The 16985-nt window shown below is 34.8% G+C and overlaps 1 protein-coding gene and 1 long non-coding RNA gene across 2 annotated transcripts in view; one reads left to right on the top strand and one right to left on the bottom strand.

Annotated features, from left to right (window-relative positions):
- The window catches only part of LOC126910817 (uncharacterized), a 289873-nt gene that overhangs the window by 171704 nt on the left and 101184 nt on the right, over nucleotides 1–16985 (bottom strand). The window lies entirely within an intron of this gene.
- LOC118273576 (trithorax group protein osa) overlaps nucleotides 994–16985 on the top strand; it is a 30632-nt gene continuing 14640 nt past the window's right edge. Inside the window, exons 1-6 of the mRNA XM_050694578.1 lie at nucleotides 994–1687; nucleotides 6570–6689; nucleotides 14234–14525; nucleotides 14758–15056; nucleotides 15659–15855; nucleotides 15976–16949. Coding sequence (XP_050550535.1) covers nucleotides 1515–1687; nucleotides 6570–6689; nucleotides 14234–14525; nucleotides 14758–15056; nucleotides 15659–15855; nucleotides 15976–16949 — 2055 coding nt within the window. The 5' untranslated portion in view covers nucleotides 994–1514. The remainder of the gene's footprint in view (nucleotides 1688–6569; nucleotides 6690–14233; nucleotides 14526–14757; nucleotides 15057–15658; nucleotides 15856–15975; nucleotides 16950–16985) is intronic.

Raw genomic sequence — 16985 nt, forward strand, 5'->3', positions numbered from 1 at the left:
AGACAAAAATGGTTTGAAATCGATATATTAAATACTTACTCTTAATTATTATCCGTAAGGTTTATTATCTACAATGGTTATCTATATTTAATACTTATTAACATATATTTTATTTGGTTTAGGGGCGCGAAACGGAATTATACTTAATCTATCAAAAGATATGGTTGTAAGGTTTATTTAACATTTAATATCTAAATGGGGTTACTCCAAAAATGCTTCCAATTTAGCGGATCTATCGTAGATTGTAGAGTAAAATAAAAAAATCATGCGATAGAGTTATGCAATGGATGACCTTGTTATCTAAATTGTGCACTTGACACAAATACTGTTCCATTTCACTTTCATGTAGGTACGAGTGCCTACGTCACGGCTTACAACGTATCGCTGTATGTCGCGCGATTTAGCCATTTGTTTAATGTCCAACTTTATTCAATTATCAAAATTCAATAACGTTTGTTATTTAGAAATAAATCCTAATAAGCACAATGTCACATGTAACATAATACAATCTTATTTTTTATTGTAAGAACTGCACCTTAACTCAATAGTTTAACTTTTAAATTATACATAACGTTTATTTTAAAGCATTTTCCTTTTTTATGAAGAAAAAAAAACTTGTTTACGCAACGCCTTCAAGATCTCAGTATCAAATAATATACCTAGTTGAGTATGTACATATTTTAAATTGAAGTAAGTATGTATTTGTAGTTGTAACTATTTACAATAAGTTAATGTACAATTTTACCCCATTTGCCGTTTATAAAGTTATCGAAACATTGGCCTATAGATACCTTGGCGTTGATTGTTTATTATATTTCGGTCGTGTTTCGCAACAAATAGATGGCTAATGAAATAGCAAACAATTTTTTGTTATGTATTTATACGTCGTACTAAATCGTAAGTACTCGGCTGTATTCGGCAAGTTCAAGCTATTCGTGTCGGCGAGCGAGATCGCAGACTCGGTTTAGTTAGGAATGACGTTGGTGTGACTATAATAGCGATACTGTTCAGTCCATCAGTCCACCTTCTCACGCTCTTGCTCTTAGCCATCGCTGTCGTCGTCACCGTCGCCGCTGTCGACGTTCTGCGTCGTGTCGCGCCGCGCCGCCCGCCGTGTTGATAATTTGTAAAGCGGCGAACGAAAAGGATGTGTGTATATCTACGTCTCGCCTTTCAGTTGACTTTCATCGTCGTTTTGTAGCGAACGTTTCGCACGGATATCGATAGGAAATTGCACTATCACTACGTAATAAAGTTACTGCATGTTATAGTCGGTCAATATTAAAATTAAACGAGACGTAATACAAACTAGCAGTTTTCAGTTAATTGGTTTTGTAGTTGTATTAACAGTGTGAATTTAGAAACCTTCATAGTATTAAAAAATTGCGTCGCGGCGGTCGTGGCGCAATGCAGTGTATGTTTGGATGCGGATACGTATTGTGCTATTTAAAATTAATCTTGGGATATATTCCTTTAATAAATAGTGGCAGTGAACGTTCTAGTGTGTCTTAGCCATGCTGCCCATGGTACAAACAGAACCTGTGCTTTTCAATTGCGGGATACATTCGGTCAATGTGGCCGCTTCTCCTCCGGCCACATTGCCACCCTCGCTGACACCGGATTCGGAAGTGGACGAACTGGTGGACATCTTCTTCGACGTTGATGTTGCTGTTAACACCGTGTCGAGGTAAATACTTGGAAAATACATTTTAAGACACAGGTGTGTAGTGGTTATGTTATAACATGGTTTGTTCTCTTGCAACAATACCCTGTTGTGTAAACAGATCTCTTTATTAAACTAACAATTTTGTTTATCAAACTACATTTGCCATTAACCATAACAGTGCCTAGGCGTATTAGTATTAAAATAAAATGCGTTGCAACATGGAGGCGTTCTAGAACCTCATTGTTAGATTTTCGATTTCACGCTGAAATGATTGTTTCAAGTTACCCTACGATTTAACGATAGGTAGGTATTTGTAATCGAGCAAGTCACAACACCGGACCAATGACATACAATACCGAGACCCAGAATGATTACGGGTCACATATGAAGATAAAATTAGTAATTACGAATGATAAGAACATATTAAACCAACAACATAATGCTAATCCATTTGTGGCTTGATCTTATGTTGGAGAATTAATAACAAGGGTTGCTAGAGAAATAATATGTAAAAAGAATAGTCGATATTGCGTAAGCAATAACAAATGGAAAAGAATGTTGTTAAATGAAATGAAAATCGTTATCGTGTCGTTACATAATTTAAATAGAATTATTGTTTTACAGTCTACTAGAGGTGTGCCTAACACATAATTTTAAGGCTCTGTAACGAAAACCATGCCTTAATGTTTTTACTTCATATAATAAGTTTATAAAAGTAAGACCATTGATAACTTTATAGCAAATTAACATTTCTAAACAATGATGAGTGCATTAAATACTAGAATTGCATAATTCTCTAACACCAGAGAGGAATCCATGACTCACTACCATTCAGTACGACAGTGACTACCATGTTTGGTATCCTTAACTCAACAATACACTTTTTGCTTCATAGCTATACCTACTTTACTGGATAAATGGTTTCTGTAAAATACATTGTAAAGATTTGTAGAGAGCCAAAATGGTAAATGGATATTTATTTCCATTAAAATGGGGAACTATTTGATATAACGTAGGTACTTGTCTTTTTCGCATTGTATTAATTTCATTATGATGGTTAAGAGAAAAGGCTTTATCAGTATCTACATCATTTTTATATTATAATGTAAAAGGTCTCTTGAATTGTTACCAAACCCGAAATTAACGTTTGGTCTTTGAGAGTTGAGTGCAGAAGGATCTTAGCAAATACTTCAATGCTCTGTTTAAAACGGTTATTTCTTCGAAAACATGGTTTTTCCTTTATTCTTACGTTGTTATGGCAAATCTCCACTGAAAAGAACATCTTTTCATATGTTGGCAACCCTGGTCTTTATTAGCCATTGACAATCATAAAGTGTTGCTATAGTATAACTATAAATCCACAATTTAATACGAACTAACACATCTAAACTAAACAAAGGCTCTTTGATTTTTATCGTGGTCTTTGGTACTCTGGTACCTACTTGATTGTTATTGTTTTTGCACACTTGTGTTTTTTACTTTATCTAGAAGAAGTACTTGTATGCTTTAGTGGAGTTTGTAATTTTGCTGTCGACTGAGTGTCCACCACATTGGATCCTCTACTCGCTCACTCAACTCGTGATCATTCAAGTTGAGGTTTAAGTTGTGACCACATTCGTTCTAGTCTCAACATACCATGCCAATAATTTGGACCATGAAATATTGGTTTTATTAGGAATTTACCATTTATATTTAACTATTATCTGTGAAACGATTAACACGTGTGTAGTGCTTCTATAACTTGTTTTGTATTTCAAGGTTTTAAAAATGCAGACCTCCTTGAAAGACAAAAGTAATTTCCTTTCCGCAAGATTCAATAGCGTAGTCAATTAAGTCGAAATATGTAGGTACCTACGTTATATGTATAGCTTACTTTTAAAACCGAGACTCTGTTACTCAGCATAATCTAACATTTTAAATTGATCATACCTGTTTTTTGACTTGTCACTATTCTGAATACTTAATTTTCTGTGTACTCTCATAAAATAGGAATATTCTTCTTACCAAGGACTTTTTATCGATCACCTCTTTACCACTAAACATAATTAAACATTTTATGTGCGGTATATAGTAACCACAGTCTAAAAAGCAAATGTTTTAATTACGGCTAATTCCAATAACATTCTCATCATCAATCTGTAGATTTGCTTACTAGCTATACAATTTTGACACACACAAATCTACAGTTACATAGTTTGTTAAAATTGGCCGTTAATGTTCTCTCAATTGCCCATGTGGTATACCTGCTACCACTGCTAGTTTCACTTGGATCCTACTGGATATAATATTCAAATTCAGCTCGTAGTACTATCGCAAATTACGTGTACATTTTACAGAAGAAGAAACCCCGTTTTACGTAACTGTGTATTCATCGTAGGTACTGCACCCTCAACTTTCAAAAAGTGAAAGTCTTCAAAATCGGCCTACTAATTTTTGCGTGACACTCTAAGTGATAGACAAATAGGTGATACACCTAAATTAGCAGTGTTTCAAAACGTGAATAGTATATCCTTTTACCGGGTACGCAAAACTCGGTGATGTTTGTTTTTAGTACATGTGATCCCGGGACCTAAGTTTTATCAAAAGAAAGCATGATACGCAGTGTAATAATGTGTAGCCTAATAAGTATTTCAAATTGCCGGTAAGTTATAATGACCATTTTTTATTTAAGTAATTAGATCCAATATTATACGCATTTCTTGAAATGTTAAGATGAATAAATAATATAATTTATTAGTTAATGCATCACGAGTGCTTAGATAAAATGTAGCGTTAATTGCAGCAGAAACACAATGCAATGCAAATAATTTTCTGCTTTCGAGTAGCTGGTTTTCTCGAGTACTATTTACCTAACTAGAGTCGTTAAGTAATTGCTTAATAGAAATTCTGGCTATTTGTACGTAATCCAATCACATTAACACGTAATTTCGCTTCGACTCCATTTTTTGGAGTTGCCACTTTTCACATCGGCCACACCAAGATCATGATAATTTGTAAGTTTTTTCTTAAAAAGTAGACTGTAAATTATAGTTTAGGAATAATACGCATCTGAATATAATTTATGTGTATTATTCTCTTAGCAATAGTTATAAATGCCCTTAAGGCAATAGGTTTTTATTTTTTCTAGTATACTTAAATTTCAATTCAGTTTCATTTTGTATCATAGTACCTAATTAAGAACGCTTGCTTTTTTAGTCTTTTTTGTCTCGGGATCACATTAATGCACTGTTTTTGTATAACATCAGCCACTTTATTTGTATTAGAGGTAGTTGTAACTTGGAAAATAACAAAGAATATTTTCAAGAGTAATTCCAATTAAAAGAAATCTGTTGTAGCCGCAGATTTCGTGTTTGTATCATATTAGTAACGCACTCAAATGATTTATTAAGTTAATGCTGAATAACGCTTGCCTTCTCTGTTATATCACCCACTGACGATCATTCTCGCGATCTCTCAATGTGTTATTACTATACATGGCTTCACGCGAAGTTAAAACATCATTCGATAGCAGTTAACTTATGTTCTACAGTGTGCTATTCCATTATGGAATACTTATTTGGACGCAGTGATTACAGAAAATTTAAATCTAAAATGTTTATAGTTTTCAACGCTATTGCAACTGCAGATATCAGGTCCTTTAAATAATGTTGATCTCATTGTAAAAAACTTTCTATTTCTCATGAATATTGAAATATAGCTATAAAAAATAACCTATTAGGTAAAATACTACATTCAAACCCGTAAACTGGAATTTGTTTTAAACTCACACGATCATATTATGTCAGAATTAATGTAGTCTAAGAAACACGACCTTACTCGATGTAATAAAATCAGGCACAAGAGCTTAATAAAGTTGCTCACGTTGGTAGTCAAGTAGTTGTCTCGATGACGAATACCTGTTGAGTAACGAACGATTGAAAAAGCGAAACCTTCGACTGCGGACCGCTGACAATACTTACCAACTTTCACCTATTCGAACTTAAGTGTCAACTTAACTAAAACATTAAATAAATATTAAGTTATGTTAATACTATGTTAGACACAATACGGTCTGCATCCTGCCCAATTAATTTTTCTACGATATTTTAGGTATTACAGTGCTTATTATGTTATATATGACACATGGTATACGCCAGGTGTGTAGTATAGCTGAATATAGTCTGAATTAGGCATGCACCTATCTCAAATACAGACAGGATATGAGTATGTACTAGGAACTAGATAGAGGCTTCAAACATTTTCGAGAATTATTATACTATTTCTGGTCACGCTTGTGGCGCGTTGTTGTTATTCCGAACATTATTATTTCAAGGTTGCGCGGCCGTCGCAGTGAGGTTGCGTAGTGGGGCTCCTCGGTAGGCGTCGTTCAACTGGTATCTCTGTCCCTCTTTTGCATTAAGGTTCAGCTTACTCTGTACTTGGCATTTGATATGAGCCGCGTCAATGTGAACATAACTATTCCTTGATAGGCAGTACATTACGATAGTGTACATCCTCACCTGGTTAAAGTTTTGATAATGTACATATAAATACTTACCTATTTAAAAACCTGAATAAATACAATACGTTTACTGGCTTGGTAGCAAAAATGAGTCATACCCTTGTGCTATTATAATTAAATTGATTGGGGAATCGTCTGTTTAGAAAAAAAATGTAAAGAATGCTTCCTTTGTTATTATTTATTTAGAAGTAGAATTAAAGTAGATATCAACCACCACTGTTTCACAATTTTAGATTACGTACGTTATGTAGGTTTGTACAATAGAACATAATATATTATTTTCACAAAATTGAATGACTATAAAATCACCAACCATCAATTATCATCGTATCACATTATTTTTATAAATGTTACAAATCATCATACTTTAATAATAGTTTATTTTGTTTGCTGCTTCTGTAGAATTGAATCCTGTGACCTCCAACTGGGAGACACATGGAGGGGGATGCAAGGCAAGATGAGCGTGCCAGCGCCGGTTAAGAAGATAAGAAAAAAGTCAGACAATAAGCCACAATCTCAAATGTACGTATATTACGCTTGAAATGTGTATACATTGGTGGAAATGTCTGGGTTTTTGATAATTATTGTATTTGACCATAAATAAAAGCATATTTTTCTATACATTATGTATAAGTGCTTGCATTAGGATAAAGGATCAAATAATGTATCAGCGAGATTGTATAAAAACATTTTTTTTTAAAGAGTAACGATGGAGTTTCTTGCTCGTTCTTCTCCATTCGAAGCTACATCTTGGAATGAGCACCTAGCTTCACTGACTGACGGACAATTCAATTTGACGTTTCAAAAGAACGTAATTTAGGATTAGTTGAAATAAATGCTTTGACTTCTTGACTTTAATTTTTGTATAAAAGAACTACAATTGGCAGAATTGACTGTCTCTAGGTTAAAAATATAATTAAATATTACTATTAGCAATTAGAATGATGAGGAAACGAAAATGCTAATACAGTATTATATTTGTAGTAGATATTGTGGATAATAATATTTTATACAACACTTTATTGAGTAGAAAAAAATGGATCTTTTAAAATAATTACAATTTCAAAAGAACGAATCATTCTTTTGAAAGAACAAAGTAAAAATGAAATTCAAATGCAGTAAAGACAGGCTTAGATATGGGACTATGAACACCTCAACAGGCACTTTTTTGCCAATGTGAATCCCTTACTTATTAACTATATTAGACCTCTATCAGCTACAAGTATTAGTCACAAATAGGTCTAATTCCATAATGATGTTGAGTCAAGCCTTTTCGCTATCCTGAAGCGATTTTAGGCTTTAGCAGACAAAAGGTCGAGAACTGCGCAGGTTCTAATCTATTGTAATGTATAAAAAAGCAGAAATAAGTGAATTTAAATGTCATTTTGCTAATGCTTTTTGAAGAACATGTATTGTACATGACGGTTGTGAAGGCCACATTAGTATATCGTTATCTGCAGTATCGATAGTTTAAAATATTATCGCCAGCCAATCAGTAGGTCAGTGTGTCAAAGGGAAACACATGAATAAATAATAAGCAGTTGTGTGCCCTAATCCTTATGGTGCTTTAAATATGTCGTTTCGAAATTCCATTTACTATTTGACTGATAGATATGTCACAGTTTTTATAAAAAAAATAATTATATGAATTTACATAAATGCTTATGTGATTTACAAAAATAGAAACTAATAATGTCAGTTTGCATTGTGTCTATAAATAAAACTTAGTTAGGTACTTATTATTTATTTATAGCTTTCAAACGAAATCTTTATATACAAAAAATATACAAACATGCAGTAAACAATAATTCTCAAAAAGTAATTTATAAAGAAGGATTATTATTTATATTATCATATGTTCACTTAAAATGACAAGGAAAGACATGTCTGGAATGATGCATTGGCTCTGTGTAATAAAAATGATCAATTGAACCACATTTTGTTTTTAACGCTTTATGTGTTATCTTTAAGTACTTTTATATTTGCAATATTTTCAATGTTGTCCGTTTTAATGTTTGTTTTTACCCATACCCATAAACTAAATGTCGATATATTAGCTTACTAAATTAATGATTGCATCTTTAATATAGCTAAATATAAACTCCACATAAAAAGAAATAAAACTCTATCTTTAGGAACCAAATCAATCGAGATGGGGGTTCCTGAAACTGTTTGTTAATAATAAAGTCCCTGTTCAATATTTTCGTGATAGAACGTACTTACGAGAGAGTTCTTGTGTAAAAGAAACACAGTAATATATTGAAAGGATATTAACCAGTCAAATCGAAAAATTTACAATAACAAACTTCACAAAAATTATGTTGTTATAAACTTTCATATCTGGTTATAAAAATGATTCCTGATTTTTTACAAAATAAACATTAACCTTTAATGTTCTTGGTAACTCAGCATGCGTTTATTGGCTTTGTTTCCCCTACTTTATATTACAAAACATAATCTTTTTAATCTATCAGTCTAGACTATTTACCATTTAGTCATCATGATGAGTCTCATTCATATCTGATAAGTTGCAGGAATTTAAACAAAGGGCTAAATTGTGTATAGTTATATTGTTGGTAAGTAGAATCTAATCGCATGTCTGTTATAAGGTATCTTTCATGTCCCTAAGTTAAAGTACTTATAACTTTTTTATTAACGCTGTCGTATCTTGTCCCAGTGGTGGTCGCAAAGACCACTACGGAGCATGGAATTTTGATTATTCAATAATTTGAAATTAATACAAGTTTTATATTTGTTTTATCAATAACAAAACTGTTTCACTGCCATTTATAAGTGTAGAGTTTGTGACAATGTCCCTACTAGTACAACGGGAATTAAATAACAAAAATAATATAATAATTGGTTCTGAGTAACAGTGTGTGCACCTCTGCATAATTAATTAGACGTGTTTGATGTTTATATGTGATTATTATGTATGTGTTTGTTGTTGTGTTCGCATTTATTATGAAGATGCTTATGAAACTTGAGAGTCTGGGATCTGACTTGTGTATTTTCTTGTTGCATTTAATTTTCATAAGTCTTGGCTGGTAAGGTTATTTTGTTTTGATATTTTTTCATTATCATTATTTTAATAATTAATAGTAACGGCTATCGTTACTATAATTTACAGACTTTTAATTATATTTTTTTATGAAGTATACAATATATTGCTTTTAAAATGTCGACTTAATGTCTACTCTATTCTTCTGAAGTAGGTTTATGGTGGTAGAGCCTAGCTGAATGTTATGACCTAAATCTACCAGAGATGTACCACCCTCTCACAGAACAGATAAGGCTAAATAAGCCTAGTTACTGCCGTCACTATAAAAAAAGGGTTGAGATTCCGATTTAAGTAAAAAAAATATATTTATTGAATGTATAAGTAGGTAGTACCTATATGTATGTATATTCGTTATTGTTTTCCTCCAGTTTATTTATGCGTATTCTGACTATCCTACGATTGATAATAATCGCTGATAAGACCGTCTGCATTGTGTCGTCGTCTTATTATATTTCTTTAAACATGTGAGCAATAAAAAGTATCTACTTTATTTATCTATAATATTATTTGTTGTTATATTATGATACCTCAGTGCCAGTATTGTGACGTGTCAGAACAATTATTGGTTTACCCTGGTTTTTAGAAACCTGATAAAGTGTTATCATTTGTCAAATTTAATTTCAATTAAGCGTATTGGTGAATAAAATTGTAACAACGAATTTGATTGGCTGCTAATATTGCTGCGTTTGATCTTGAGGAAACCAGTGAAATGTATGCTTGTAATTATTCTTTGTAATATATGCGTTTTAATCCCTTTTTATTTGATCATATTATTCGATTATTACCATCAAAGTGCATGTTTAGTATCTGTTTGAAATGTTGTTAAAATGCTCGATGTTACGTTGAAATTTTAGTAGTCATAGTTTTTATAAAACTTGGTATTAGTCATCACTTGATACTCGTTCTTCCTACATTAAATTAAATAGCCATTTGATTGGTAATGCATGATAGCAATTTGTACAAATTAAAACAGGTACATATACAGGGTGTAACAAAATACCCATATACATCAAGAAGCACTGAAGAATACAGGTTTAATAGAATCTCTACACAAAGTTTCAACCTAAAATTCGTTAAAAAAAATGGTACCAAATTCTTGATGTCGTATGATTCTTGATTTTAAAATCATACAAACGTGTCCCAACACTACAGGGGTCGAGACATTTCTTCTGTAAATCTGATCGCCTAGTACCTATCTACCTAATTTTGATTCGCGCGGCGACGGTGCGTGCGTAGGTACATTAGACGCTTTGTTTGCCTAGTACCTGTATGCTAAAATTTGCCTAAACATTAAAATTAAACATTTATTTAACTTACATTTTTAAAGATGTGGTTCGATGTGACTACCGTGATAGTGAATACACAACACACTTTTGCTTGCTTGTAAAACAAATCTCAATCACAATCACAACAATATCAAACACCTTCTGAATGCTACGTTAAATCTTCTCTCTTACAAACACTGTTACTATACCAACGAAAGATAATTCAACTCCACATTAAAGAAATTGATAATATTTTTTCGTAAAACTAAAATTCTAATATTTTTCCGAAATACTGAGATGACTGAAACGTTCATGATGACAATATTATGTCAACACTGACAACTAGGGCTGGCGATCTGAGATCTTCTTCCCGCGAACCAAAAAGGTTGATACCTATTTTAAATCGGTTCACATTATTATTGAATCGGTAATGTAAATTAGATTAGGAATGATATTTCTATGTATTCCACTGTAAAGAAATGCATTGAATAGTAGCCAATTAAAATACAACATGTGTGTTTTATCTATTAATTTAATCAAATACGTATTTTAGAAATAAACGTCGAATTTGACTACAGGCTCTTATTAGTCCTGAAAAAGTTAATAACTTAGCCTTAGTTTACAAGTAACTAATGTAGTTACAAATAATATTAGATTTTACAGTGTCCTTTTAACTATTATGAAATACATCGAACCAAGAACGATAAATCGTATTTTCTTTAAATCGGTTTCTTTGGGAGCGAGTCCCCCATCCTCAATGACAATTCCTATGTACAGAGAGAGAGAGAGACATCCAAAGAGAGTAGCCAAAAGACGACGACAACATTTCCATCTCTCTCACATAATACACTCAAGCAACGCGTGCGACTGGGAAACAAGATTTTATCGTATTTAATATGAAATTAGGGATCTGTGAGTGCGCAACCGTTTTTCAATTTATGTAATGACAATTCTCGTTTCTTATGGATTCCTAGTACTTTTGCATGTTAACTAAACTAAGCTGCTGAGTTTTTCGTGAAATTTTGTCTATCTATCTGTAAATTCTGTCGATAATTTAATTAAAATGAAGAACGGAACCCCCTGTGAGTTTATTTGTACTAGGAGACACATAATTTGCTTAGAATTGATGTTTAGGGTTCAAATATTACGATATGAAATCCTTTTTCGTAGCGTCTTCAATTATTGTAATAACAATTCTCGTTTCTTATGGGTTCCTAGTATTTTTACAGGTTTTTCTCATTAAGACTAAGCTAATTTGCTGAGTTTTTTTTTAAATTCTGCAAATCTCTCTAAACGCCTCCAAGTAAAAACGTTAATTAAAAAATTATTCAAGAACGGAACCCACTGGGAGTTTTTTGTACTAGGACACACATAACTTGCATAGAATTGATATTTAGGGTTCAGTTGAACACAATATTATGATATGAAACCCTTTTTCGTAACGTCTTCAATGTATGTAATAACAATTCTCGTTACATATGGGTTCCTGGTACTTTTGCAAGTTTTTCTCATTAAGACTAGGTAAGGTAGGTAAGAGTAGGTGTACCCACAACTGAGAGATAGGAGACAGAGATTGACAGAAGTTCACGAAAAGCTCAGCAGTTAGTTTAGTCTTAATGAGAAAAACAGGTTTTGACTTAGTTTATCTACAAACATATTCTTTGTTTTTTATGAAAACCTTTCTTCTTAAAACAATATTTAAGAAGAAAAAAAATGTTACGAAAAATAAATATCCGGAACCCTTTTTTCATTTATTTGAATAAATACCAGGAGTAAGGGTTTTGATTTTATTTAAGTACATTGAGTGCACTTGCACTGACACCGATCAGCTGATTTCTTGCAAGTGATGTAATGATTTCATTTCCAAATGTAGGATTTCATGTATGTTATGTATTGGAAAAATTCATAACTTCGTTCCATGCAAACATGAGTTTAAAAAACCCTTCCCGTATAGTTTGTTATGTTATCTAGAAACCGTGCACTTGATGTGTATACCCCCTTTTTGTTACACGTTGTATAAAAGACGGATTACAAAATGTGTTTGTAAATGCATCCACTACAGGACACACAAGGGAAAATATTATTAGAAAATATTAGAGTGGAGCAAAATTCATATTTAAAAATAAAAATGGATAAGTACTTGGGCACTGGTGTAACTTGTAAGAAAGTTAGTCGTGACTGTTGTACCTAAATCTGGTGACCCCTTACATTCGATAAATCCTTGCGTGTATACTTCGAATTAACTAACTAACGACGTCCTTCCTAGTCGATCGGAATTAATCCGAGAGGTCGGAAGAAAGTGTTCTACTTTTGTGGGTCACTTTGATAATTAAAAACCGTGAATTAAATATAAACATGTTGTAATAAACCTCACTTACGAAGAATTGTGTCTGATAACTGACTATAAGCCTATCAGATACCTATTTGGAGGTGTTACCTACTATTTATAATACAATGTGAGGACCATGAATCACTAGATAAATAATATTATTGGCAGTAGATAAAAGTAATTTGTAGAATTTGTTCAATACATCACACACATTTTATTATAAGTACTCTTCCAAGATCCAGTTGATTAAACAATCCATGACATTACTTGCAACAAACTAATTGAATTTTAATTTACCCTACAAAACGCTTAAGTTCCCAGATTCCTTGTAACCTAATATTAAGTACCAAACTGTGGAATGTAATGTATTATTTTTTAATATCTTTATCACAATATCCCGACCTTAGGCAACAAATAAGCGCTTATCTGTTTGTCGTTCAAAATGAGTTCAAGAGATTTTCTTCGACATAGTACGTAATAACTAACACTATTGGTCACGACCAAGCACGTACATATCTTTGAAATTAATACTCTATCACCAGCCACCACCTGTAAACTGTAGGTACTTGTTATCAACACAATATCATTATCAACACAGCGTTACTGACCGGAATTCGGCAATACAACATTGTTTTACATCAACCAATCAATCATGAATTTTGTATGGAGCTGCATACAATAGCAACTAAGCCAAATATCTCAGGAAATACTTGAACAACAATCAATTGAAATAAATGCACAGTAGGTTAGTGTACAATCAGTGCTAAGAGTTTAATTCTATTCTTTTAATTTAAAAATGATTTGTTCGATGTCTTATCGCATTGTCTTTCGTGAGTATCTTACCTACATTTATAATTGTACTTACGTACATATTTTGCACAAAGGTTTACTTTTAATCATTATTAGTCTATCCATATGAAATGAATACCATACACGTGTTAACGAGTATTGAATATTTAAATCGATGGCGTGTTTGAAATTGATAATTCAGTAAATAAATGATAATGATATTTGCATATTCATTAACGTTATTTTGGCCAGATAGGGCTATAGTTTTCGTTGTAAAATCGTGCAGAGCATAGACCATGCTATAGGTGGATTTATGTTTTCCTTTATTATCATAATTGTTTCATTCGGTGTGTAATTCGTGTAGATGATAATATTATAATTTGTCTTATTTTTATAAATGTTTAGTCAAATGGTTTCACATATCTTTTTAAAACAATTCTTCTGAAACTTTTATATGTTTAAAAATACAACTTCTTAAATCGAATAAAATGTCTGAGTACCCATATCAAATTAAGTTTTACTTTTTGCACCCATAGAAATTCAATAATAAATTCTAAACATGCTTTAGCTGTTAAGACTTGGTAAGAAGTTTGATTATTAATTGTCCGCCTGTATTTTTCAGAAATAAGTGTCACAACGAGAAGAAGCGACGGGAGCTCGAAAACGCTACCATAAATCAACTTGAAGAACTTTTGAGTACCTGTCTTGCTGAAGTAAAGCAGCCAGATAAGAACGGCATCGTAAGCGAGGCCACTCGGCAGATCGAGGAGGTGCTGCGGCGCAGGAAGGAGTGTCCCGAGGAGTGCCCGCTCCGCGCCGCCCAGGGCCGGTCGCCCGTGCAGGCTGGCGAGGTTAGCTCCACCCAACCGTCCTGCGCTGGATTACATTACTCCGAGACTAACTCGCTAATCGAGGTATTTCATTTCATTTATTTTAATAACTTTTATCCTGTTTCATGTACGATGTGGTGAATAAATAATGTTTTAAAGCATATTTCTAAACTTTGTACGATGCATTTTGTACAGAATAGTCTTCAAAACTTCAGTAATTAATTTCTAAAAACTGGAACCCAATCGAACCGGAACAATATTTAGTCAAAATTTTAAAGTAGTATAATATTCTAAATTCAACTTTGTGTGTTTCTAGGCTCTCAAGCACTACACTGGCACCCTCGGATGGGTTTTATTGGAAATAAACTCAAAGGCTGAAATAGTATGTATAACCGAAAATATTAAGGAGCTCACTCTGCAGGACAGAACTGAGTTATACAAGAAATCAATATTCTCGCTTTTGCATAGCAAAGATCATGCAAAATTGAGGCCACTGTTAAGAAACACACAAAACTTTAATTGGGGCTCGTCAGAAATTAAATCTGGACAGGAGAAATTTCAAGCTATACAGGCTCGTCTCCTTGTCAAGAACTCCAATGGGACTGACAGTACTGGGTAAGTTGTCCAAACCAGGAACGTTTAAATGTGTTTGTAGTTGCAAAAGCTAAAATATGATATAAAATATCTCAAGGTGCCAAAGACAACGACTCGTCGTGTAACACTATTGATATGAGAACGTGTTTTGCTATTTCATTGTGATAGTAGATGGTGACGGTCGTACGATAAGGGGCCGATTACTTGTAACTAATACGTATTAACATCGAGTAATGCACAACTACCGTAGAAATCTATTTCACAAATATGTGCAATGTTGTGCGCACACAAATGTTTTAGATTTAAATATATTTTTAAAATATTTTCAATATAACTTAATAGTTGCATAGTGCATACTCATAATGCAATTCATATTTTGGGTGCAGGTGAAATGATTACTTAGCCTTAAAAAAATATATAACTTCTTTTTGATGCATTAGGGTTATATTTTGGGTACTTCAATTTGTGTACCTACTGAAATTACGGAATCTATTCGTGATTCTAGGTAAATTATAAAACATTGAAAGTGTGACGAATGTTTCGTAAATAAGTAGCATGCTCGGTTTATTTGGAAGGAGTATGTGACAGTATGTGGACTGACGTGTGATGCCGTCGTGTGGCAGGTACGTGGACTGCGTGATCCAGGCTGCGGCAGTGCGCAGCTCGTCCTCGGAGGAGGCCGGCGCCGTCATGTGCGTCATCCGGCGCTGCGAGGACGCGTCGGCCGCACTTCTCCCTGGCGACGGCGGCCCGCCCGCCAGCACCGCCAAGCCTTCTGATCACATTGTCTTCAGATTGGATTGCAACTTCATCATTTTACGTAAGCCATAGTTTTACCATTACTCCCATCATCAGATAATGGACTTCTTGTTCACTAACCTTCAAGTCTTTTTTCAAGAAATGTGCTTATATCTAATATAATTTGATTCTCTTTTTACAGTTTGTGATTTAAGAGGAGTGGAAAATTTAATGAACACTGCTGTGCCCTTAGTGGGTACACGTTATTTGGAACTTGTTGAGAATAGTGATCGTATTCGTGTAGCCGCGCACCTTCAAGAGGCTACGTGTCTTCCCGCGCCGCCTGCGATCAGTGAACCTTTTCGCATACGTATTGCCCCAGACAGACCTTGCTTCAGAGTTATAGCACAGTCGCGTCTTTTTAGAGCAAAACCGTCGTCGGGTGAACCGGATTTTATAATGTCCACGCATACAGTGCTCAACGACGACGAAATGGATCTCTTGGAAACAGACGGTCCTCGACCTCCCGTCGGTGGTCCACTCATGACGTCCGTCGCTAACGGGGAATCCTCTTCTTGTGAACCTCGATATCAGTCTTCGATAAGTCCTAACGACGGCACGTTCTTAAGCGAGTTCGACCTCGAACCCTGGGCGTCTTCTTTGCTCGATATGCCCAGTGAAGACACTAAAGAACGTAAGGAAAGCATCGAAGGACCCTCGCAGCCTCCGACGCCGCGAGCGCCTTCCACTCCGGGCGAAGGGCCGCCCTCGAACCAGCCGGCCGAGGAACCGAACAGACTTCGGACGCTCCTCAGCAAGAAGCCGATGCCGGCGAACGACAACAACGTCAACTCGAACAATCGCATCCTCAAAGACCTGCTGAAGCAAGAGGACGAGGACGCGACGGGCAGCGAGACGTCGGCGCCGCACACGCCTCACACGCCGCACACGCCGCATACGCCGCACACGCCGCACACGCCCAGCGCCGCGCTGTCGCCGCTGCACTCGGCCGCCGCGCACCCGCGCCCGCAGCCGCACGCCCAGCCGCACGCCCCGCACGCGCCGCACGCCGCGCACCCCGCGCACCCGCCGCACCCCGCGCATCCTGCGCACCCTGCGCACGCCGCGCACTCCATGCAGCAGGCGCACCACAACAACTCCGACGTCTTACTCAGGGTGAGTGCTCGCCTCGCGTCTAGCCCGCCTCGTGGC

The sequence above is a fragment of the Spodoptera frugiperda genome, chromosome 1, assembly GCF_023101765.2.
Source record: "Spodoptera frugiperda isolate SF20-4 chromosome 1, AGI-APGP_CSIRO_Sfru_2.0, whole genome shotgun sequence".
Lineage (NCBI taxonomy): Eukaryota > Metazoa > Arthropoda > Insecta > Lepidoptera > Noctuidae > Spodoptera > Spodoptera frugiperda.